Below are 24348 nucleotides of genomic sequence, written 5' to 3'. Positions count from 1 at the left end.
CTACGGAATGCCCTCCCACCTTCTATCAGAACAATCAGCAATCCTGCTCTCTTTACGAAGTCTCTTAGATCACACCTCTCTTCTCTCTGGCGATGTATTTTTGCCAAAATAGTACCTCCTAACACCTGATCCAGTACTATATCCTGCTACAATATCACTACTTAGGAGCTCTCTCTGACTTGCTGAATTCAACTGCTTATGCCTACAAAACTCCAACAAGTAACAATCAAAAATGCTATGCCACTTGACTAACTCCATCCTCAATGATCAAATTGTACACAATGCTGATGTGTAATGTTTGTAAATAACTTGTACCACTGTGTTTAATATTTATTTCCATGCATTGAGATTGTATATACACTGTATACTGTACTTTTTCTTGTATGTACTATTAATGTTATGTGGAACTTTTCTTCCCGGGCCTCTACTAAAAATGGGCTCACCTAGGCCCAGCAGACTTTTCTAAAGACTTTTAAAAAAATGCAATAAATAAATAAATAATAAATATTTGATGATGTACATAGTTTTCTGTGCTAATATTAGGTTAATAGGTTTTAGGTGGTACTGAGTGTGTTTTTACTTTTTTGAGGACTTTCAATAAAATAAAAAGTTTTGTCAGATGTGACATTGACCCAAATAGATATGACAAGCAACAACTGTATAAATGTTAAAACTGTCAAACAGTATATGCCTGTAACACAAAAGCTGGAACTAAACATTTAACAAAAAAGATGTTAAACATAAAGGGTGGGAATAATAATTTTTTAATGCAATGATGCTTTCTGTAATATCTTTAAATGTCAATGGTCTCACAGATAAATACAAAAAAAGAGTAGTGAACTATATTAAAAAATGTAGAGTGCAAACAGCTATGTTACAGGAGACACACACAGAAAGAAATGAACATGTGAATTTGATAAAGAAAAGTTTTCAGGGTGCTATTCAGCGGAATACCTGGTACAAAGGAAAAGAGGACTATTTATATTAATTGCATGAGGAGCTCCAATAGTGATATAAGAGGATAAAAATAATAATAATAATGGCAGATTTGTATTGCTACTGGCAAAGGAGGATGAGGATTACACTGGCATGTATTTATGTTTCACCTAAAACTGCTATAATGAAGCTTAAGAAAATTCTGGAAGAAATAATCAGTTTTCAGCAAGGAATATTATTTACAGGAGGGGACTGGAATGTGATTTCCAACAGTGAAGATGTGTCTGGGGGCACATTATAATAAAGGAGGATAGATTTTTGAAGAAATTTATGAAAATATTTGGCATGGAAGATGTGAATTCAGTAATAGGAGTTTGGAGTGAATTTACATATTACTCCCCAGGATATAAAAATTTGTGATATATAACCAATCTACAGGTAAGTCCCCAGGAATAGATGGTATTCCTGTGGAAGTCTGGAAGCTAGAAGGGAAAAACAGATAAAGATCTGGAAGGTTTTGTTTAACAGTATTTTAAGAGGAGGAGAAGTAACAACTTTATGGAAGAAAGCAGTGGTAGCTGTAATACCTAAACAGGGTAAAGATCCATCAGACCCAACTTCATACAGACCTATTTCAATACTAAACCATGATTATAAAGTGTTCGTGTCTATAATGGCTAAAAGAATGACAAAAGTAATGCAAAATTCATAGATATAGATCAATGTGGTTTTGTGGGGGGAAATCAAACATCTGACAACATTAACAGAACACTGATGATCCAGAGGGAAGCAGAATGTAAGAAAATACCATTGTTGTTGGTGGGTCTTGATGCAAAGAAAGCATTTGACAGAGCAAGCTGGGACTTTATGAGCAGGGCAATGGAAGTATTTGCATTTCCTGAAAAACTTATAAGGTTGATTAGGAGGATATATGTTGGACTGGATGCGAAAATTAAAGTGGGTGAGGTCCTCGCTATCATTTCTGCTTGAGCAGAGGAACCAGGCAGGGGTGTCCTCTTTCCCCTTTGTTATTTCCATTATATTCAGAACCACTGGCAAAGAAAATAAGGAACTCAGAAATTCAAGGATATAATTGGCATGGTAGTCAAAAACAGCTGTCTCTATTTGCAGACGATATTATTTTATATCTGACAAAACCAGAAAGAGACATTACAGTGTTGTGGAACATTTTGAGACAGTTTCAGATCTTTTCGGGATACAAAATTAATGAAGCTAAAACAAAGGCAATAGTGGTAAATTATGTACCCACACAAGAATTGGTTCAGCAATATCCATATTATGGGGACATGATAAAATGAAGTACTTAGGAGCATGGATTAAAAATTATTCTGGTGTGGCAACAAAGGATATGTGGGAAGAGACTAAAACGATAATACAAAAACGGAGAAAATGGGAGCTTTGTTATATGGATACGGATAGTAAGACACAAGCAGTCAAAATGTTTTTAGTCCCTTTAGTCTTATACACAGGTCAGGCATATTTTTATCAACCAGATGAGAAGTTGTGGATAGCAATTAATGAAGAGCTGAAGGACTTTATCTGGGGGAGAAGATGGCAAGTGTCAAGTGGGATAAACTGATTCTTCCAGTAGAACAGGGCGGATTGGGATTACCCAATTTGAAGGGGTATTTCACAGTTAAGGCTCCTATACATAGCACAAGCAGAAAACTATAATTCAGAGTGGAAAGGGATGATGTTTAAACAAGGGAGAAGCTCAAGAAACAATTAGAGACTGGGATTTTGAATGCAGGCATTTAAGGAGAATAACAATAATTATACAGAATATTATATTCATAAAGTAGCTGAAAGTATTCTAAAAACCTAAGCCAACATGGGAATGGTGACAGGAGATTCTGTCGATAGGGATAACTGCAATTAGGGATACAGACAACAGGCAAGAGGGGGCTGGAATTTATTGGAGAAAATTGGCAAGACAATCAAGGTATTGGGAGCAAATAACTACAGAGGGAAAGGTAATACAACAGAACAGGCCAGGAATTTATTTGGACTGCAGGTTAGAGACTGCCTTCCCTATCAAGGACTGATATCACAGTACAGGCAAAGAGAAAGAAATGGGGGGGGGGGCTAAATGAAAAACCAGCAGTGGTAGAGTGTCTAGTAGAATCTAAAATAGCAGCTGCCATTAAAAAAGGAATAATTAGTACAGCATATAAAATATTGCCTGATAACTATAAGAATCACTCAGAGGAGGTTAGAAAGGATTGGGAAGTGAGATTGCATAAGCAATTCACAAAGAAACAATGGGACAATATATGTATGTCTCCCAAATATTTAACAAAATCCAGACGATTTAGGATTTTTGCTTGGAAATGTTTACGTAGATATTTTTATACCCCAAGTAGGCTCCAGATAATTTTTCCTAAGATAGACAGCAAATGTTGGAGGTGTGATGGGGAAGAAAGAGGTACTTGAGAACATATTTTCTGGGAGTGCGGTGAGTTGGTGGATTTTAAAGATTCCCTGCGGGATGCACTGTTGGAGATGCTGGGTTGGCGGATTGGTGTGATGAGGGAGATGATTTTTCTGAGCTGTGATACAGAATCAGAATTCCCTGGACACGGTAAGGCCTTGCTGTGTCTAATTAAGGTGGCTGCCAAAAAAGCAATTACTATAAAATGTAACAGAGATAAAACAACTGGAATTAAAATCTTTAGAAAAGGGTAGGAACAAACTACATAGGAAAAATGGGAACTGTGGAAACAATACATACAGGGGAGGAATGAGGTTAAAAAGATGGCAGGACTTAAATGAGCTATATAATGTTTAACTGAAAATAATTGGGTAGATTATACGTGATGTATAATGTTTGCAAATGGAAGTGTGTCAGTATGGTTTGTGATGTAAAATGCTTGCAAACAGGATTGTGTCGGTGTGATTTGTTTTCATTTATATAACTGTATGGTTGCTTATGTCGAAGTGATGGTTTAATAAAGACGTTTCTTGTTTAAAAAAAGAGGGGCAGGAATAGAATAATTTATGTATAATGTTGCTTAGGTTATATGATATATAACAATATATGTTAAGTATAATGTTTGTTAAAGTTAATTTGTTAATAACAAAACCAAAACCAGATGACGAGGAGACTGCAACCACACAGAAATGTTTAATATTAACATCAAAATAAAATCACAACGTTTTCGTCAGTAAAACTGTCTGACTTCTTCAGATAAAATATCACTCCTTAAACACTCCATTTAAATACTCCTTCCCAACCAATATAAACCAATTAATCTTCCTTAATTGATTAATTAATTTTTAAAAAACAAGGAGTTCCAAAAATACTAGTATGAAACATTGCTATAATAAACAAAACTCTTACATATTTCATAGGTTACATTTCAAAAAAAAAAAAAATATATATATATATATATATATATATATATATATATATATATATATATATATTAATAAAATTTGTTATTAAAAACCTTAATGTATTAAAAATATATATAAATACTCCATGTTAAAAACAATTTCATAATTTGGCAGCTTTTAATTTTAACAATGGTAGAATAGATATGTGGTCATTCATACCAGGCATCCTATTAGCTTCCAGCAACACCTGCCAAAAGGTTTCCCGGTATTCTAACCGGGTCTCCCATGGACCCCCCCCCCCCCTGTGGTCCCTCCTTTGTGTCTCAAGTACATAAAATGTAAATGTGGCCTGTGGGCATGTCAGGGTATGTCGGTACAAAGCATTGCTGTAATTCTGCTTTTGTATTTCATAAAAATGTTCACAGACCCTTCGTTTCAGGTGTCTTTCTGTTTTGCCTACATAAAAAATCTGGAAACCAGGATCGAAAAGAAGATTAGACAAATCAATAGACACTATGTCTATACTCCTAATTTAGGATCCACTGAAACAGAATTGTTAAACAAACTTAGTCACAATCCAAATATTCGGGTAATGGAACCCGACAAGGGTGGGGGAATAGTACTTATGGATAAAATTTTGTATGAAGGAAAAATGAATGACATCTTGCACAATGGATCTAGATACAGGCCAGTTTCTATTAACGAGATCAATGTCTCATACAAAAAAATAGATCTGGCTATTAAGGACCTATTCGACCAAGGTATTATAGACTATGGTGTATATTCCTTTCTTGAGAATACAACTCCCAGGGTTCCCTCTATATTTGGGATACCCATAGTTCATAAAAGTATCCATGATCCCCCACTAAGGCCTATAGTTGCTGCACAGGGTTCCAAGATTTCCCCCTTATCCAAGTTTTTCGATAAGAAACTTAAACACCTTTGGGGTAAAGAAAACCATCTACTTAAAGATTCTTGGGAATTTTTGGCTAAAATCACACCGGATTTATATTCTCCCAACTTGGTCTTTTTGACTATTGATATTGACCTTTTTTCTGTGATTCCACACGACCTGGGTTTAGCTTGGTTGGAGGTAGCCCTTAGAAAAAAAGGAGGGGCTAGTGAAAATGATATTTTTCTAGTAATGGAATTGATGGAATTAGTTTTACATAACAATTTTTTATATTTTTCAGGGGAGTATTTCCAGCAAATTTCAGGAGTGGCAATGGGGGCCAATTGTGCCCCCACCTATGCAGATATAGTTTTATCTGTGTGGGAAAGTAAATATGTTTTTAATAGTATATACAGTCAGCACTGGACTTTTTACTCACGATTCTTGGACGATATATGTATTTTTTGGACGGGTTCAACTAATATGCTGGAAGAATTTCTTAAATATTTAAATTCCAGTACGGAATTTTTGAAACTTACACATCAAACTTCCAAGAATCAGGTGAATTATTTAGATGTAACCTTGAAAGTTAACAAGGATGGTTTTCAATCTACTATTTTTAGAAAACCTACTTTTTCTAACAGTTATTTGAGATATACAAGTTCACATCCTAAATACCAGAAGAAGGGTATAGTAAAGGGGCAGTTTGTCAGAGCTTCTCGGATGACGTCTGATGACCTTGGTTATGTATATGAATGTTCAGTGCTCACAAAGTTGTTTTTGGAGAGGGAATACCCCCTGGACCTTATTGAAAATGTTTGTGGAGAGGTTAATGCAGTGAGGGGAACAAAATATCAGCCTATTTTAGGCTTAGGTAATTTGCCCACACCCTCACTTTCTACTGATGTTGGTGACCTAAGTGGAAGTTATAAAACAGTGTTTGTCACTGATTACAGTGCTAATTCATATATTATTAAAAAAACAATTGAGGAAGAGTGGGGACACTTTTGTGAAATCACTGACCTTATCAATTTAAAAGGGAAAACCATGAAAACTGTTTTCCGTAAGGGTAAAAACATAAAAAACATCTTGGAATGGGAGATGGAGACTAAAGTAACCTCTAACCAACGTAAGGGTACATATAGATGTGGAGCCTGTGGACAATGCAAATATATAGCACACACTGACAAAGTTTATATTCCAGCCAGAAATAGATGGATTGAGGCATCAAATTATTCTAACTGTAATAGTCAGAGATTAATTTATTTAAGTATGTGCCAGGTTTGTCAGGGGTTTTATGTAGGCAAAACAGAAAGACACCTGAAACGAAGGGTCTATGAACATTTTTATGAAATACAAAAGCAGAATTACAGCAATGCTTTGTACCGACATACCCTGACATGCCCACAGGCCACATTTACATTTTTTGTACTTGAGACACAAAGGAGGGACCACAGGGGGGGTCCATGGGAGACCCGGTTAGAATACCGGGAAACCTTTTGGCAGGTGTTGCTGGAAGCTAATAGGATGCCTGGTATGAATGACCACATATCTATTCTACCATTGTTAAAATTAAAAGCTGCCAAATTATGAAATTGTTTTTAACACGGAGTATTTATATATATTTTTAATACATTAAGGTTTTTAATAACAAATTTTATTAATATATATATATATATATATATATATATTTTTTTTTAAATGTAACCTATGGAATATGTAAGAGTTTTGTTTATTATAGCAATGTTCCATACTAGTATTTTTGGAACTCCTTGTTTTTTTAAAAATTAATTAATCAATTAAGGAAGATTAATTGGTTTATATTGGTTGGGAAGGAGTATTTAAATGGAGTGTTTAAGGAGTGACATTTTATCTGAAGAAGTCAGACAGTTTTACTGACGAAAACGTTGTGATTTTATTTTGACGTTAATATTAAACATTTCTTTGTGGTTGCGGTCTCCTCGTCATCTGGTTTTGGTTTTGTTAGTTTTGAGTTATCAGTAGAGTCTTCGGTGGTGTTTTCTTAATTTGTTAATACAGTTTGATTATTTTCCCATAAATGTAAATTTGCCTATGTCACAATGATTCAATAAAGGTGTTTCAAAAAAAGAGACAGAGACAGGACAGAGACAAATACAAGGATAATCAGTTACGTTACACAAAACTGGAAAAATGTACCTGATTATCCTTATATTTTTCTTTTTCTCTCTCTCTCTCTCATCTCTCATCTATCCTGTTCATTTGAAATGTATGGATTTCATTGTTTTAATTAAAAAAAAAAAAAAGCAACAGAGATCTTCCTTTCTCCGTTCCTTCCTTTACACAGCACTGATGTACTATGTAAGCATGGGAACCTAAATGCCATACCCATGCACAGTACATCAGGAAAGCCCCAGGATACCAGGGAAAAAGTGCAAGAGCACCACGGTGTCATTATACAAGGACATTACTTTAGAAACGTAAGTAACATTTGTCTTAAATGATGGTATTGTACAATAGCAACCCACGGCTGGGTGTGGGTAATGTTGGGTTTACCCATGATTTGCTCTATTTGATCATTCTGGTAACATTTTTATGAAATACAAAAGCAGCATACAAAAACAGTGTAGCATAATTAATTTTCCATTCCTTCTAGTTTCAGGTGTACCAAAATATTCCACAGTGGGTCCCTTTGTTATTTTATGTATATTAGATCACCTAAAGCACGTTAACAACAAAAGTCTACTTATGCACATGATGTGACTTCACTATTGGAAGGATAAGATGTGACTGAAGAAAACTTAAAATTACAGTGAAATCAGATTTTACCACAGGACATACTGCACATCATGCACCAGTCTACAAAAACTAAAAAAAAAACTAATATTATAAATTTAGGCAGTAGTAGTTGTGGCTGTCCATGGAGTCACTCTAGGAGTCAAATGCTACTTGCAAGAGACAGAAAGTGTGTCTAAACATGCATAATAAAAATGAACTTATACTAGTGGCAAACAAATATACATATTTAGGCTTCTTCTATGATTTGAAATGGTTACATGTGTTACATATTAACCTTATCCCAAGTCTATGGTCTACAGAACAAATCCCTGACTATGACCTAGGTGATTTGAGTTTGATTAGTGGCTTAGACACCACAGGAGTCAGGAAGAGAGAATGAGAATGAGTGGCTTGTGTCAGCTCACTCATCCCGGGGAGACGGAGAGCATGGAGCTCTTGGCCAGGCACACCTCTGGGATTAAATCACTGGGAGAGACAAGGGTCACAATGGCGTGTTGTCTGAGAGGACAGTAGGGTTTTGGTTGAGTCATATGCAAAAGCATAGACAATTACATCACAGGCCCATTGTACACACCCTTGGATACTATGAACTTGGTTGAGTAAAGGGAAAGTAGGTGGGGCACAATACAAAACATACACAATCACACCCACACACACAAATACACACACACACACACACACATAAATATATATATATATATATATATATATATATATATATATATATATATATATATAAAATATACGGGTGCACTGTTTTTGTTTAAAGTGGCTTTGGTTGACATCTGTTTAGTCTACTGCATTTGGTCAGCTAAACAGATGGTCGATAAGTATACATGACTGCACAATTCTTGTGGCTGGGGAACTTGTCCTTTCCCTGATTTTGTGTGATCTCTGAGGTAGTATATATAATTAGTAGAGGATTTTTTTCATTTTTTTTGTTTATGAATTTCTTGGCACGAGCATAGCAGTAGCATGTAGATGTTAGCATTCCATTTTTTGACATTATGTGGTCAATGCACTGACAGTCTGGTGTTTTGATTACTTAAGGTAATCCCACACATATGTGCAATCATATGCATGCATATATATATATATATATATATATATATATATATATGTACATGTATATAATTTACATAGATTTAAGTAGTTTGGTGTTGTTTGTAAGAGTATGTGTGAATGATGAGTCTAAGTATGAATGTGCAACTGTATGAATTTCAGATGAGTTTCATCAAGTTGACTAGCAGTTCAGGTACTAGACATGCAGGCAGGAACAATGGCCGTACCCATCCTGGGAGAGAGGCATGGTGGCTTTCACCCAGCTCATGTCACAGTTTTAATGACAGGGCCTTGGCTGGAGAGGGGAGGCCCTTCACGATGCAGGAAGCCAGTGGTGGGAAAGATGTGATCGTGGGCACTCAATTTGGTGACAGCAACCTCTGCTGGTGCATGTGAAGTGGAGTATGCTTGCATGGACAAGGGGGCATAGGCGGTCCTTGCAGTGACAAAAGTGCTTAATTTACCACCAGAAAAGGATGTTAGGACAAAATAAAGAAAAGGTGTCATTGCTTGGATGATGACTGACAACAGCACAAAACACCCTCATTGCTGCATAGATAATGGTTCCCTTCTGTCAAGATAGTGTCTGATTGTGGAGAGGCTTGATTGTTGGCAGGCAATCCTGCCAGGTGGTTCTGTAAACACTTTTATTTCTTTCTGTACTCCATAACGGAAATTCTTTTATTTCTTGTTTATGTGGCTTAGTGTATCATCTGTCTAAAATGTGGGCTTTAAGATCACTTTTCCTTCTGTACTAGGTCCACTAATCTCTGCTGATAAACTAACTGGCAAAGTCTGCACTTCCTTCCATGGAATAAGAATGTTAATATGACTAAACACAGTCAAGGCTTCAGACCCTTCTCCAGTAGCATGCAAGAGATATGGAATTAAATGGTTTCAGCTTTTGTCAACTTCCACAATAACTTTTTTAGTATGAATTTTGGTGTTTGGTTAAAACTCTCCACCAGTCCATCAGTCTGAAAATGGTACAGTGAGGTTTTAAGTTTCTTGACCTTACAGCACCAGCACAGTTGGTATGTAATTGTGGATGTAAATGAAGTGACCTGATCAGTGAGTATTTCCTTTGGTATCCCTGCCTACAGATTCAGCATTAGTTTTACATAGTGGAACTGTTTCTGGGTATTTAGTTGCATGGTCCAAACTAACCAAATTTACTGAAATTCATTGCTAGATTTTTACCAATGGTCTAAAGCTGTCCACTGCAACATGCTGAAATGGCACCTCTAGGATGGCCACTGGAATCAGAAGATTTATTAAAGTCTGTATGTTGGGTGATTTACTACTACTCAGGGCATATTGCACAAACTAAATTTCTTTCATTATTCTGGACAAGTAAAACCTTTAACCCTGCCCATTCCTAAGTGCTCTCAAGCACATGGTTATGTGCTAATTTTATTGCTGGGTTCTGATGAGCTTGGCAACCAACATCTGGTGTACTATTTAATTTCTAGCCTAATTCACTCTATGTAACAAGGCATCTTTTAGTTCAAAGAATGGGTAAGAAACAGGAACACCTTGTTCAGCTTCTTTCACTGTGACCCTAGTTATATTTCTCCTTATTCTGCTTCAAGTATCATCAACACATTATGCCTTTTCAAAATATTAAAATTTAACTGACTTACCCTAAGGTCAGCTAACTCTGGAGTTTATTCAAGGTCAGCCATGTGTGAGGTAAGAAGCACTGCCTCCTCTTCTACTAACATAGGTAATGAGGTCTCATAGTCTAGTTCTAGAAATGACAACTCATGCCAGTTTTATTTTACATCAGATGCTGTTCTTGCTTTATCTAATTTTTCTTGCTCCCATTCTTTATGACGTAATGCATAGAGCCCTCTTCTTTTTGCTTAGAGTCCTATATTTTGGCACAACATAAACATCACTAGAGATCTATTCAGGGTTATTTTGCCCTTAAAAATATTATTTTGTGCTTTAGTAAACATTACCCCCCACTTTTTCTTGTCTTTTCTTTGCTGCTCTCTCTCTCTCTCTCTCTCTGTCTCAGGGTAAATAAACATTACCCTATTGTTTTCTGTCTTCTCAATGTTCACCTCTATCTGCAAATAACCTATCTTCATTTTTGTCTTTACTTACAGCTTTCATAGCTGCCTTGAGTCTTCCCTGTGATGCTTCTTAGACTGATATAAATGTGTTTAAAACTCTGACCACATACTGTTTCTCCATTTTAACTTTCCTGGTGAAATATTTGTCATAGTTACATTTTCCCTTCTCAGCACTCACCTGCTGCTTAATATTCTCCATTTCTGGTTCCATCTATTCTAGCTTGACAGAAAGTTTAGGAATTCAGTTCAAATTGTGCATTTCCCATTCTTCCTAACATCATTTCCTTAAAATATACTGTTTCAATGAGTATTCTCATTTACTCAGTTCTCCTAGTGACTTCAACCGTCTGCTTTACAGTATTTTCAGGCTGCTCTCTTCCAGGTGTACTTTGACATGTCTCTCCTCCTTTAGCAAACGTTTTGTACCTTTATGACTTTCTAGGGTTATGCATTATTCTTTGCTTGATTTGTACATTATAATGAAATTGTCTGCCTCCACCCATTTGTCTGGGTTAGACACAGGCACATAAGTGGGCTTATTTACTGCAGGCTCCCCTCCTCATATTCATAGAGTGGTCTATCAGAAAATAAAATATCTTCCTCCTTCATCTCCACAACTCCTTAGAGTAAAGGAAAATCATTCTCTAATAGCATATCATGTGTTAAACTGGGAACAGCAGCAAGAGGATATATACTACCCTTCTAAACTCAGTTTCTACTTCTGAGTAATAGAATGATATTTCTTACCACCATAAATGCATACCACCTCACTGTTTTGGTGGTAGTAGTTGTCTGCTTACATACTATCTTTTTATGAGTGTTACCATAAACCTAAGTCTAACAGTCCTAACACTTCTCTTTTGCAATGTTAAAAATCAGTTAACTGTCACTAAATTATTTTTCACATCTGGGAGAGATGGTGAAATGGGACAAGAATGCATGGTATGGATGTAGAATGGAACACGGGCACTTATACGCATCTTCAGCATGATTAACCCTAACTTTAGAATGGTAAAGTCTGTGGATGCAGCTGTCCATTTGGGACATCTGCCCATATATGGAATAGCACTTTCCCTTTTTGGGAAGTGCATATAGTTGTGTGCATTTGCTTTCAGTTAAATGGGGGTGAGGTTAAAATGAAAATGTGTATTTTTTTTTTTTGTTGTTGTTTCTTGTGTACTTTTTATTGAAATGAAAGCCTGGGAAAACGTGACATGGGCCCAAACAGAGACAAGAAGTTGCAACTGCATACGTGATCAGCCTGACAAAAGTAATGTGTGCAGGTAAGTTACAAGTTTGAAATATATACTAAAAAGACTATCATGCAGAATATGTGAAATAATAGCACCTTATCAGAATGACAAACTTAAGAATCATTTAATGGAATGGAAATGGCATTGTAGGTATGGACAAGAAGCAAATAGTATAAAATTATATCAAGAAGTGCAAGGTACAAATACCAATGATACAAGAGGCACAGTCAGATAAAAAAGAATGTGTGAATTTGGCAAAGAAAGGATTTCAGAAGGTAATTCAGCAGAGTATTAGGGACAAAGGAAAATGGGAATACTGAATAATACCAACTGCATCAGGGGCTCCAACAATGATAGAGGAGAAGGAAAAGAAAGACAACAATGGTGGATTCTGGGACTTCCAAGATGGCTGCCCACTGACAGATAGATTGATTTGAGCTCTCCCAGTGTGAACACAGAAGCTATTATAAAAGGGCCGGAATAACTGTATGTCTGGGGAAAATTCAGTCACTGGTTAGTAATTACACTGCCTAAATGCCATCAAAGAGGAAATCTGGAAAGCCTGAAATGAAATCAATTAGTAAAAGAGAAAAGAAAACTGGTGATAAGCTTGCAGCTGTTCAGCAAAACCAGTTCAAGTTTTAGTTTTGGTACATGAGATGGCTTCCAGTAATTTAGAAGGAAAAATAAATCAAATCCACTCAGAGGTGTTTTAAGATAAATGAAACACTGAAGGACTATATCAACTCAAATAACAAAAGGCAAGAAAAAATGTAACTTTTAACTAGCTATTTACAAGAACTGATAACATTGCAAAAATCAGAAGTTGAAATGAAGAAAAGGCTAGCTGAGCATGAGGCTTCTAAAGAATAGCCCTTTCAAAAATAGTAGAGTTAGAAGATAGAGACCACAGTGAAAACTGGAGATTTTCTGCTGTACCAGAGAAGCAGGAAGGAAAAGACTGCATTAATTTTATGAAAGTGCAAATAAGCAACTGGACTGGTGTACTTCAAATGTTTTAATTGAGACAGCACATCATGTGTATGCTCTAAACCTGTCCAAAAGAAAGCAACCACTACCTTTATTAGCAAAGATGCAATCAGACAAACATAAATAGTTGACACTGACAAAATTATGGCATAAAGAAAAATAATTAAAGGCTGGAGACAACAGGGTGTTTGTGGAAAATGATTAATTGGTGTGCCCAGGAAGAAGAGAAACACACTTATCCAGCAATCAGGGAATGTAGACAGGAAGGTGTGAGATTCAAGTTGCTATATCCAGCTGTCTTCAGAATATTTTTCCTAGAGGATTAGACATTTTTGATGCAGAACATGCAGAGGAAAAAATAAAATATTTATCCACCAAACAGTGAGTCAGCAAGCAGAAGGAAACTCTGCTTCTCATTCTTCTAACAAGGTTCATATGAAAAATGTTATAAGCACTGACTGCTTTACCCCTAGTATATCTAAAAATAAGTGACTATAACTTTAAAGACTGACATCTTTCTTGATAAATTAAATGCTGAACAGAAGGCATTTTTTGTAAAATTCCTCTGAAATATCTCAAATAAAAAAGTTGATTCCTATTATGTATATGAAAAAAACATGCTATTATATCCCAATACTGGATGAATATACATTTTATATAAATGTATTAACTAATTCCATCTCTTAGAAATACAAATTTAAACATACACCACATAAGATGAAAATCATGTTTCTTAATGCTATTTACATGAGATGAAAATGAAAAGTCAGATGAAATAAGTATTCCGAAATCCTTATAATTATTAAACTTAGATGAAATAAGTATTCCGAAATCCTTATAATTATTAGACTTATGTAAGAAAGCTTCATTTAGGAATACGTTAGGGGCAGATACTGACTTTCTGAAATACATTACTTCCCACTTATTTGAGCTACAGTTCAAATTAACCTCCTTAGCCCAAACTAGAAATTACTGAAAAAATCGAGATATCTGCATAGCGTCCTCTTTACAATCTAGAGTATATCCTATCTTACAATCATCTGCATACCTTGCTTCTCAGCAGTGATCATTAACAGAACTGGCTGATAACACTAGGTTAAACAAAAAGGGGCCCAGCACCAAAACCTGAGGAACTTCAAACACAGGGAAATTGTCAGAAAGGTGTTGTTTTATTGAAACACACTGTGTACATCCAGACAACCCAGAAATGATCTAGTAAATCAAAAATATATTACAACTCATTTTTTTCAATGTTGTTATAATGCAAGTATAAAAAAAACAGTGTCAAAGGCTTTAGCTAAATCAACATAAGTAATACTGATTGACAGTGAAAGATCAAGTGCCAAAGTTACTTGGTCAAAATATTCCACCAAATTAGTGAGAGCAGACCTGCCAGCATCAAAAGGCTCTCTGAGTGACTGCCTAGATCAAGGGTGGGATGAAGCAGAAAGACTGCTGATTGAGATGAGTTAAAATAACAGTTAAGCTGACAAGTCTAAAATTATTTGGGTCAGATGTGATAGCAACCCCCTCCCCCATGGACCAGTAAAGCTAGTGACAGTCAGGTATATGCCTGTATGCTAACACTTTAACACAACTGCAAAAGGTTTAGTTAGGTGTTCTTTGATTCTGTAAATGAACCTACCATATATCATGTTAAGGAACCTGAGTTTTCAATTTTATTTGTAACAGTAGTTGTCACATCAGTAGTTTATATGGCAGATGCCTCTATGTCTACAGCATTCTAGCATATATCTTGCTTACTGTGAAGTCTACACAACAGTTTTCTGCAAGTATGCAAGTATATACTACTAAGCCCTGCAGATGGATGACCAATGCATTGTTTATGAGTAATAAAGAATTCACAAATGTTTCCTTTCAATTTCCTGAAGTATTTAAAGAATGAAGGGTATGTCTTTTTGCCACTTGACAGCTTGGATTCTATTTTGGAGGTAGCTGTGAAACCATGATGCAGCAGTGGTGTTGAGTCCTAGGTTATTAAGTTTGTATAGGCGAATAAAATGAAAGACCATTTTAAAGATAAAATCAAGGAAGAGGCAGACACTAGGCTTCCATCATTCCTATTTATGTTTATTGTATTGGTGAAACTAAGTAAAGTGGTAGAGGTACTGTGGTAGGGACAGAAGACATGTTGAAACGAAAAAAGGAGGTCATTTTGTGAAAGATAATGGAAGAGTTGTGACTGGATGAATTTTTTTGAGTATTTTTGCTTAGGGGGAGAAGAATGGCAATGGGCCTGTAGTTTGAGAGTTCAGCTGAATGCCCTCCTTTATGAAAAGGAAGAATATGGCTTTTTCTCCAGAGGGTAGGGACATATGCTTCACTGATGAAGCAATTTGTTAGAATTGAGATAAGGTAGTCTATTACTTCTGCAGGCATCTTAAGGTGTTCGCCAGGCAGGTTGTCAGGAGCTAAGATGGTTGGTTTTAATTTAAGTAATACTTTTTGTTTTTTTCTATGCAGGTAGTAGAGATTGGTTGGAAGGAGGGGTTAGGCAGAGGACTGATTGGTGGTGCTGTTGTCTTGTTGTTGATATTAGGGGGATTCTGAAATAGTGATGACAATGACTGAATTAAGTGAAAGTTGAAAGCATCAACACAGTAGGTAGAATTGTTAGTCTTAAGTGGAGGAGATGGTTGAGTACTGCAGACAGGCTTGAGTAAGCTGGTTTACACAGGACCAAATTGTTTTGAGATTTTTGTCATTTTTATGTTGCAGGTCAGTGTAATATGTTTTTTTATTTAACTTAATTTGAGTTTTAAGTCTCATAAGGTGTTTTATAATTCGAGACAACCAGGGGGCAGGTTTGGCCCTAACTCTCTTTCTGAGTGGAGCAAGTTCATTTAGGATGTTCAAAAAATTTGAATTAAAAAGAGCTACTGCATTATGTAGTGGAATGTATTTTAGAGCATTCCAGTTATAAAGTTTTAGACAGGCGTTAATAGAACCTTTGTTTAAATCTGAGAGGTAATGTGCTATGCTGAAATGTGTCTGCTTTTGAATACTAGTTTGCTTTCTTATTATGTAGGTAGGGAGATGATCACTTATGGTATCTGTAAGAGTACTGAAGGTAAATATTTTATGAGGTAAAGAGGTAAGAAAAGAGCCAATTAATTTCCTCTTACTGGACGGCCGCGGTGGTACAGCAGTTAGCGTTGCCGCCTCACAGCATGAGGTTCTCTGGTTCAATCCTCGGCTGGGGTGCCTTCTGTGCGGAGTCTGCATGACCTCCCTGTGGTCGCGTGGCTTTTCTCCGGGTGCTCCTGTTTCCTCCCACATCCCAAAGACATGCTGTAGGTGGATTGGACACTCTAAATTGGCCCTAGGTGTGAGTGCGTGCGTGTGTGTGCCTTCTGTGGAAGGTTGGGCACCGGGCTGGCAACTCAACGCCGTAAAACTCCACTGCCAATCATGAGCAGACAGGTGATCCGCTGTGGCAACCCCTAACCGGGAAAAGCCGAAAGAAGCAGAACATTTAAAGAATGCTTTATTACTGCAGTCATCCTTTGAAGACAAGTGGAGTTCACAGTTATATTTAGAGGATTTCATATGAAAAGTAATTTTTGTACTTTATTTAATATAGAATTCTTTTTATGACAAAGGCAATTTTTTTAAAGCTGCTTAGTGTCTACTTATTCTTTTGTATAGCTTTTTTTTCAATATAGTGCTTTTCTTTGCTGAAATGATCTGTGTGTGCACACCTCAGAGGCCTGTGTTCAAAGAAAATATTGCAAATATAGTAGAATTCACTGCCAGTATCCTAAACTTGCTTATTTGGGTCACTGATGGCATTCTCCCAGACTATTTTCGTATGTGTATCATTTACTGCATCACATTTTCCAGTGATAAAGCCTAAAAAGTTTTTTTTTATTTATGATTCGGTTTCAGTTTCCTCTTAAGTTAGATTATTGTGCTATGATTTGTGCAAATCACAAGGAGTATAACAAGAGATACAGAGAAAAAGGATCTTAGATTTACAAGTATGATATCTAGATCAATTTCATATTATTTGTCGATGTCCAGGCGCATTTATTCGATGCTGAGTTAACATTCACACTTCTTAGCTAATATTCCCTTTGAAAATTTTATACTAACAGATTTTTACATCATGGAGATTAGTAAGGATGTCCTTATGCTTCACAGGAACACAAATGTTGCATGGTAAATTGCTGTAATATTATGTTCAGCACCAGTGATATTAATTATTCAATCAGCAATTTCTTATTCCAATGTATCTTCTTTACTTCTGTTTTTTAGATATTTTTAGATGTATCAAGAGACAACCACTTGTTCCACTGGATCTGCAACAGTGAAAGGAAGTATTCCCTGAAATTTGCTTTGTACATTTTGGATCCTTAAACAGGTTTCAGAAATGGTACGGCAACATCCTCTAAGCAGAGGAAAACATATGAATCAGCATTTTTATTTCTGAAACTTCTAGCATTCATCAAAGCTACCTTCACCTCTGTTTTACTTTTTTATTTATTTATTTATTTACTTGCATTTGTTTACCAGGATGGTCCACTGGGCCTAGTTGCGCCCATTTTCAGTGGAGGATCGGGGAGAAAAGTTCCACATGGATTAAACAATACATGCATGAGAAAGCAACTACAGAGAATTTACAGTCAAAATACATAAATAGCGTGAGAACAACAGTACAGAGTATTTACATGTAGAATACACATCTACATTGCATGGTATTATCAGCTGTATTATTTATTTATTTATTTATTTTACATTTGTTAACCGAGCTAGTCTAGCTGGATATATTTCCATTTTCAGTAGAGGCCCGGGGAGAAAACCTCCAAACAGATATAAAAAGTAAAAAATATTGTTACATGGTAAATAAAGGATTAATAAAAAATACAAGTAATTATTACATACAAAAGATATTAACACCTGAGAAAAGCAACAGTAGAAAATATTTACACTTAAGAAAGCAACAAACAAATGTAACACAGTATTAATGAGGCTTCTACAAAAGGAATATTGGTTATTTGATTATTACTTCTGAAGGATAGTAGGGATGAGCAGCAGAGAAGTTAGAAAGGTGGGACAATTGCACATGTGATCAGTTACTGTAAGAGAGAAATGGAGAAGTTGTGCAAGTATAGAGATAGAATAAGGTATGAGGTATAGATGAAGGAGTCAGGCATTTTGGGTAAGAAGTTGTAACTCAGATATGGATTTGGCAGTGCAGATGATTGTAGAATCATCTGCATATTGGATGACTATGCTTTGAGTAAGAATGGTATGGAAGTTATTAATGAATATGGTAAATAGGAGGGGGCCCAATATGGATCCTTGGGGTACACCTGTTGTAGTGTTAAGGAAAGGTGAGAAGGAATGTTGCCATATGATGGATTGTTATCTACTGCTGAGATAGTTTGAGAACCAGTTTAGAGTTGAGGGTGAGATGCCTAAGTTGGTGAGCTTGGTGAGAAGAAGGGGATGGGATACCGTACCGCAGGCCTTAGAGAGGTCAAGGAATAGTGAGGAGACAATGTGACCAGCATCACAGGCTCTATTTACTGTGTCTATAAAGGAAATGACAGCCTAGTACTCTGACCTGGCCTGAAACCGTGCTGAGTAGGAGAAAGGATCTGGTTTTGAACCAGATGATTAAGAAGCTGAATATGAACACATTTCTCTAATATCTTAGAGATGGGAGAGAGAACAGCGAGGGGTCAGAAATTGGAGATGTCAGTTATTGCTGCTTTTATGAAGTGGAAGAACATAAGCTTTTTTCCAGACGAGTGGTACTTGTGACTCTTGGATAAATCTATTAAGCAGAATGCTGATGGGGAAGGCAATGGAGCTTGCAGACAGCTGTAGGAATTCTCATGGTAAGTTGTCAGGTGCATTTGTACAAGGTTTGAGTTTATGAAGGAGTTTTTTTTATGATGAAGGTTTGTATAGGTGAGAGTGTAAAACTGGGTAGACAGGAAGTTAAGGAATGTGATGAAGATGGTTCATCTGGGTTTGGGTTTGTTTGGAGGAAGGTGGTGGTGAGCGTTAGAGCAAGGATTATTATTTGAGCCTGGATGAAGTAGGGAACTGATTATACTCCATAATTTCTTTGGATTTTGTTTATGTTGTTTGTTTATTTTATTATTATTATTATTTGTATCCTGCACATCAGATCTGACTCATGCAAGAGGAATGGCTTCAAATACAACATGAAGCAAAAAACAAAAGTATGTGATATACACAATATATGTGCTTTACACAAGCTCTAAGTGAAATTGCTTGAGCGTCAGTAGCATGCAGGAAAAAAAAAGACAAGACAGCATAACAACAAACTCTGTTTCCCATGATAAATCACTGATGGTGTGGCTTCTAAATGTGCACCGGCAATGATTTATTTGTTTTGGGAGATTTCTCCCTTTTTCAAGTTGGTGCAACCATGCATTTGGTATATATATATATATATATATATATATATATATATATATATATATATATATATAAGTTTGATGGGGGTTGCTTGCCCCCCCCCCCAATCGAGGAGTGCAGGAGGGTGTGCCCCCTTCGAAAAATGACTAAAAAGTGGGGGGTGTGCATCTTTTTGACTTGTTGGTTTTCATAGTTGCCAGCATTTCATAGTAGAACCATGCTTTACACATTAAAGTGAAAAAAAATGTCTCAACAAGACACCAAGCAATAGTTGACTACGATGCTAGCACTTTTACTTGTTCACTCTAAGCTTTATCATCACACATGATGAAGCAAGGAGCAAAACACTGTGCCATAATTAATATTGCTACTGTCAGTTTCACTGGAGTTTAGCGCAAAAGTACAACTGTGCAATATTTAGGTGTGATGTTAGTTAATTGAAAATATGCCAAACAGTATTGCTTTATGAAAATTTTAGTTTTACAGGATGAAATATGGTGGAAAGTGTGCAGGGTGCTTTAAGGGACTGCTTCACATGGATGGGCATAGGTGTGCCTGCATATGATGGTTGTTCTGCAAGTGCTCGATTCCCAAATTCTCAAAGACTACTGGCACAAAGCCAGGTACTTGAGTGTCTTGTTGCTCAGGTAGGCTTCTGATCAAACCCATGCACAATTTTGAATACGAGTGTAGTAAACAGATGCTGTAGCTTACCAAAGCACATTAATTGAGTTTGAGCGAGGTAAGTATGGCAGCCGTGGTTATGGGCTGGGAGTGTAGATTAGGTCAAAGGTCAGAAAGGGGATTTTAGTTTTAGGAATAAGGGATGGGTTAAGTGTTTGGTCAGGGAAGTGAGTTTTACGGTTACAGAGCAAGAAGAGTGATTTAGAGACACTGTTACGGTTTTGGCAGGGGTATAGAGTTTTGTAGAATTGAGTGTTAGAAGGCTATATACTTACAGGAAATCAAGTTAGTGTGATTTAGAGCACTTGCCTTTTCGAGAAAGTGTCACAGAACAAGAGTGTTGTGAGTAAATAGCATGTGGGCATTTAACAGTAGACTGCAGGTATGTTTCTTCCTCCAATGTGCAGTACCCTCAGGGCTGATTACATTAAAAGGGGACTGGGATGGCTTTGTTTCCCAAAGAAAATGTGATTCTTTTTTCTTCATCAGCAATCTAAAAAAAATCTTTTTCAACAAGATTGTTTTTGATGTTTACCTTTCAGCACAGTGCATTTCTGACTGTTTGACTTCACTGACCTGCCATTTAATAACATTATTTTAGATTTTGCAATATACAGCTAATATTGTTTGGGATATGGTGTTCAAAACCTCCATGCATTTCAATAAACTATTGCTGCAAGTTTGACTGAGCAGTTGTTCTTTGCTTAATTCGGTTAATTTTATGGTGCCTGGATTTTCACTGTGTGTGTTCATAACCGGTAGTGTGCGTTTGTGTCTATAACACACACAGACAGATATATACACAAACACACACGCATATGCATACACATAAGAAGAACTTGAGTTCAACCAACCATACAATATGTAAGCTATGCACTCCACTTAGTACCTCACAAAAAATTATGTTGTAGGACATACAAAAGCAGTATCAAAATTGTTACATATGTGGAAACAAATCATGCCAATGAAATAAAAAGGGATAAGTGGCACAGCAAACAAGGTAACTGTGCATTATGACAATCGTGCATTATGTTATTAGCCACCCAATTAATTACATTATAAAACTGTCACTATACTGGCTACATCTTTAATTACGTGTGTGTGTGTGTGTGTGTGTGTGTGTGTGTGTGTGTGTGTGTGCGCGCGCGCGCGCGCACCCGTATGGATTAAAATAATTATTCAGGACTAATTATTTCACAAATACAATGCGGTATATATGACTACTTTATTGATAGCTGGTAACTTGAGTTTTGGGTTGTTCCAGTTTGCTTGTGGATATAAATCTTTGTACTCTACTGATGTTATCATGAGTTTGAAATGTCCACTCACTGATACACTAGAATGAAATGTTCCAACTCGGTTAAGGTTCTGAAAACATAACGTTTATTACACGTATGAAGGAAATCTTGGGTTATTCTAAACCAAACACAGGCCTTAAGAGAAAGCAAGAAATCCACCTTGTTCAAACAGCCTAGGCTGTTGAGACTCTACGTGATCAGATTTGATTATTACAGACGAAACTGCAGAAGAAGAATCAATCATTCATACTCAAGCAGTGGCTACACTACATGGGTTTAAAAACCCACTTGACTGCAACAAAATACATACTCGAAACACTATCGTTTTATGCAACATATTTAAAGGACACCTCTGTTCAACCATTATTTACAAGCAAGTCAAACAGGTACAATATGTAAGATAAAAATAATTAGCTGTTCCCAACTTACCAGGATTATTGGCCTCTCTTTCAAGAATGTGCAGTTCAGTACAGTCAGCCAAAGAATGCTCCAAGCAAAGCTGGAGAAATCGTGCTTGGGTCCGGCTCACTCTCTTTAACAGGGAAAGCAGAGCAACAGTCTGTTCGCACTCATTCCAGTTCTTAAACCATCCAGAAAGCATTCCTACTTGATCGCGAAACATCATGATTAGGCAAAATAATGCTTCACTATTCCAAGATAACTGGCTCCAATTCTTCCTACTCCGTAAAGCGGTATGCAGATATACCAAATACTGAGATCAAGCTGCAGCAGTGGAGCTCGCTTTCCAGAGGTTGCCTGTCAAATTTGTTTTGTCGTCTTCTACAGCTGTCCGCGTCTGCAAATTAACGGTGATTAAGAAATATAAAGAGCCACGGAAATATGCATTTTATAGTCTTGCTTTAGTATAGTCCGCAGCTTCTCCCTTAACTTGCACTTGTCAGCAATGGTATCTTTATATATGTGTCCACACTCTTTAAAACTGAAATAAAACAAAAATACATAAGCATTTCTCATTTACAGGGGACGGTGACAATAGAGAAAAACCACACGCACAGAATTTTCAATGTTAGTTTTTTTTTCTAACACATAGATACACAAATTGGTGCATATCTGGAAGTACAGGATCCTTCCCTTCCAACAAGGGACACTCTCAAAGTTCACGAGGACTACAAACCAGTTATCGGCACTTTCAGCGGGTATTTCTTTACATGACAAATAACAGTAAATGGGAATTAAAACTAACAAGTCTTTAAACCTAAGTAAAAAAACGGAAAATAAAAAGCTACCAAAGATGACCCTGCAAACTTTGACCCTAAATTGGTCAGACTGAAGCAGGCCTTCCATCGTACAGAAATTAAACCTAAACCGCAGGACATTAACGCAATTTGCAGCAAAGTTCTCCCCCCTTAGAATCATCAAATGTTTAAAATAAACCAGCTTTTCTATGTTTTTTTTACTTTTTTAGTCACTTAAAATGCGACACTGGAAACACTGCTGACGAGACACCGCCAAGTACTCTGCTGAAACCCCACAACGAAAGTTTAAGAGTGCAAGCAGATCCATTTATGAACATACATCAGGTCAGCCTGAACGCCCCCAAACGACTGCATGGAAAAGTTGTCTTTCCATTGGAGTTTCAAGTAACTGGAAACACACCACTCCTTCACTACTATGTAATGACGCTTACACTGTTTTGAAACTACTATTCATACCTCTCAACCTCTTAGAGAAAGAAATCTGGACAAAGCCCAAAATAATGGGGGACAAAGGCCCAAAATAGGGGCAGATTTTAAATATCGCTGTTATAAACATAGAAAGTTGCTAGGATAGCACCACTTATTTTTGCATGAATTTTCCGAAGGCTATGATGTCTGAAACTCAAATGTATTTAGTGACTTCAATCCTCAATGATTTGCCTGAAAATCACAAGAAATTTTATGAGGAAAAGACAAAAAAAAAAATGAGTGAAAAATCTGGATATTCTGTGAAAATATGGACAGTTAGAAGGTATGCCACTGCTACAGTTTCGTAATTTGCTACACGGTCTAAGTAAGGGCTATCAAGAAGTTACTTAATACCTCTGATACTTTAACAAAAACAAGTATTTAGCGAAATTTGCACCTTGTAGTCTGTAAGGCGACTTTGCTTGCTTTTGACTTTTAAAAAGCACAGTAACGTTTTGTTATTATGCCCTTTTTTCCCAACCTGACACCAGTCATCTTCCAAAATCAGTCGGGGCGTCTTCCTCACTTAGCCTTCCCTGGCATCTTCACGTTTCCTATTAGTTCAAGATGGTAACGGTTCTACTAACTTTTACCCTTTACTCAGCAGTGAGAAATTCTTGAACGGCTTTACGATCCTACTCTGCACATGCTAGTAATTACCATACTACGTCATGCGCTTGGCACTGGGCTCGAGCACTAGGATAGGCATAAAAACACAGGACTGATGTTTCTTGTATGAGATTGCATTACTGCTTTTGGGACTATTACGAAGTTGTTAGAAGCTTGAAATGAAATATCTTTGGTCCTAATTGTAGCATTATTTATGTTGTACGAATTTCCGTTACATCTGCAAGCCGTGAAAAGCGTACTTCTGAATATCTTTGCTCGAGAATTCGGGGCAAAGCCAAAAAAGAT

At 36.6% G+C, this 24348-nt stretch overlaps 1 protein-coding gene across 1 annotated transcript in view; it reads right to left on the bottom strand.

The window, feature by feature from the left end:
- The window catches only part of SAMD4A (sterile alpha motif domain containing 4A), a 2460818-nt gene extending 2438412 nt beyond the window's left edge, over window positions 1-22406 (bottom strand). The window contains exon 1 of the mRNA XM_044073568.1: window positions 22178-22406. Coding sequence (XP_043929503.1) covers window positions 22178-22373 — 196 coding nt within the window. The 5' untranslated portion in view covers window positions 22374-22406. The remainder of the gene's footprint in view (window positions 1-22177) is intronic.
- Between the last annotated feature and the right edge of the window lie 1942 nt (window positions 22407-24348).

Source organism: Protopterus annectens, chromosome 6.part0 (genome assembly GCF_019279795.1).
Source record: "Protopterus annectens isolate FY-2018-M chromosome 6.part0, PAN1.0, whole genome shotgun sequence".
Taxonomy (NCBI): domain Eukaryota; kingdom Metazoa; phylum Chordata; order Ceratodontiformes; family Protopteridae; genus Protopterus; species Protopterus annectens.
Note: the sequence above shows the minus strand (reverse complement) of the source record. Positions and strands in the feature narration are given on the sequence as shown.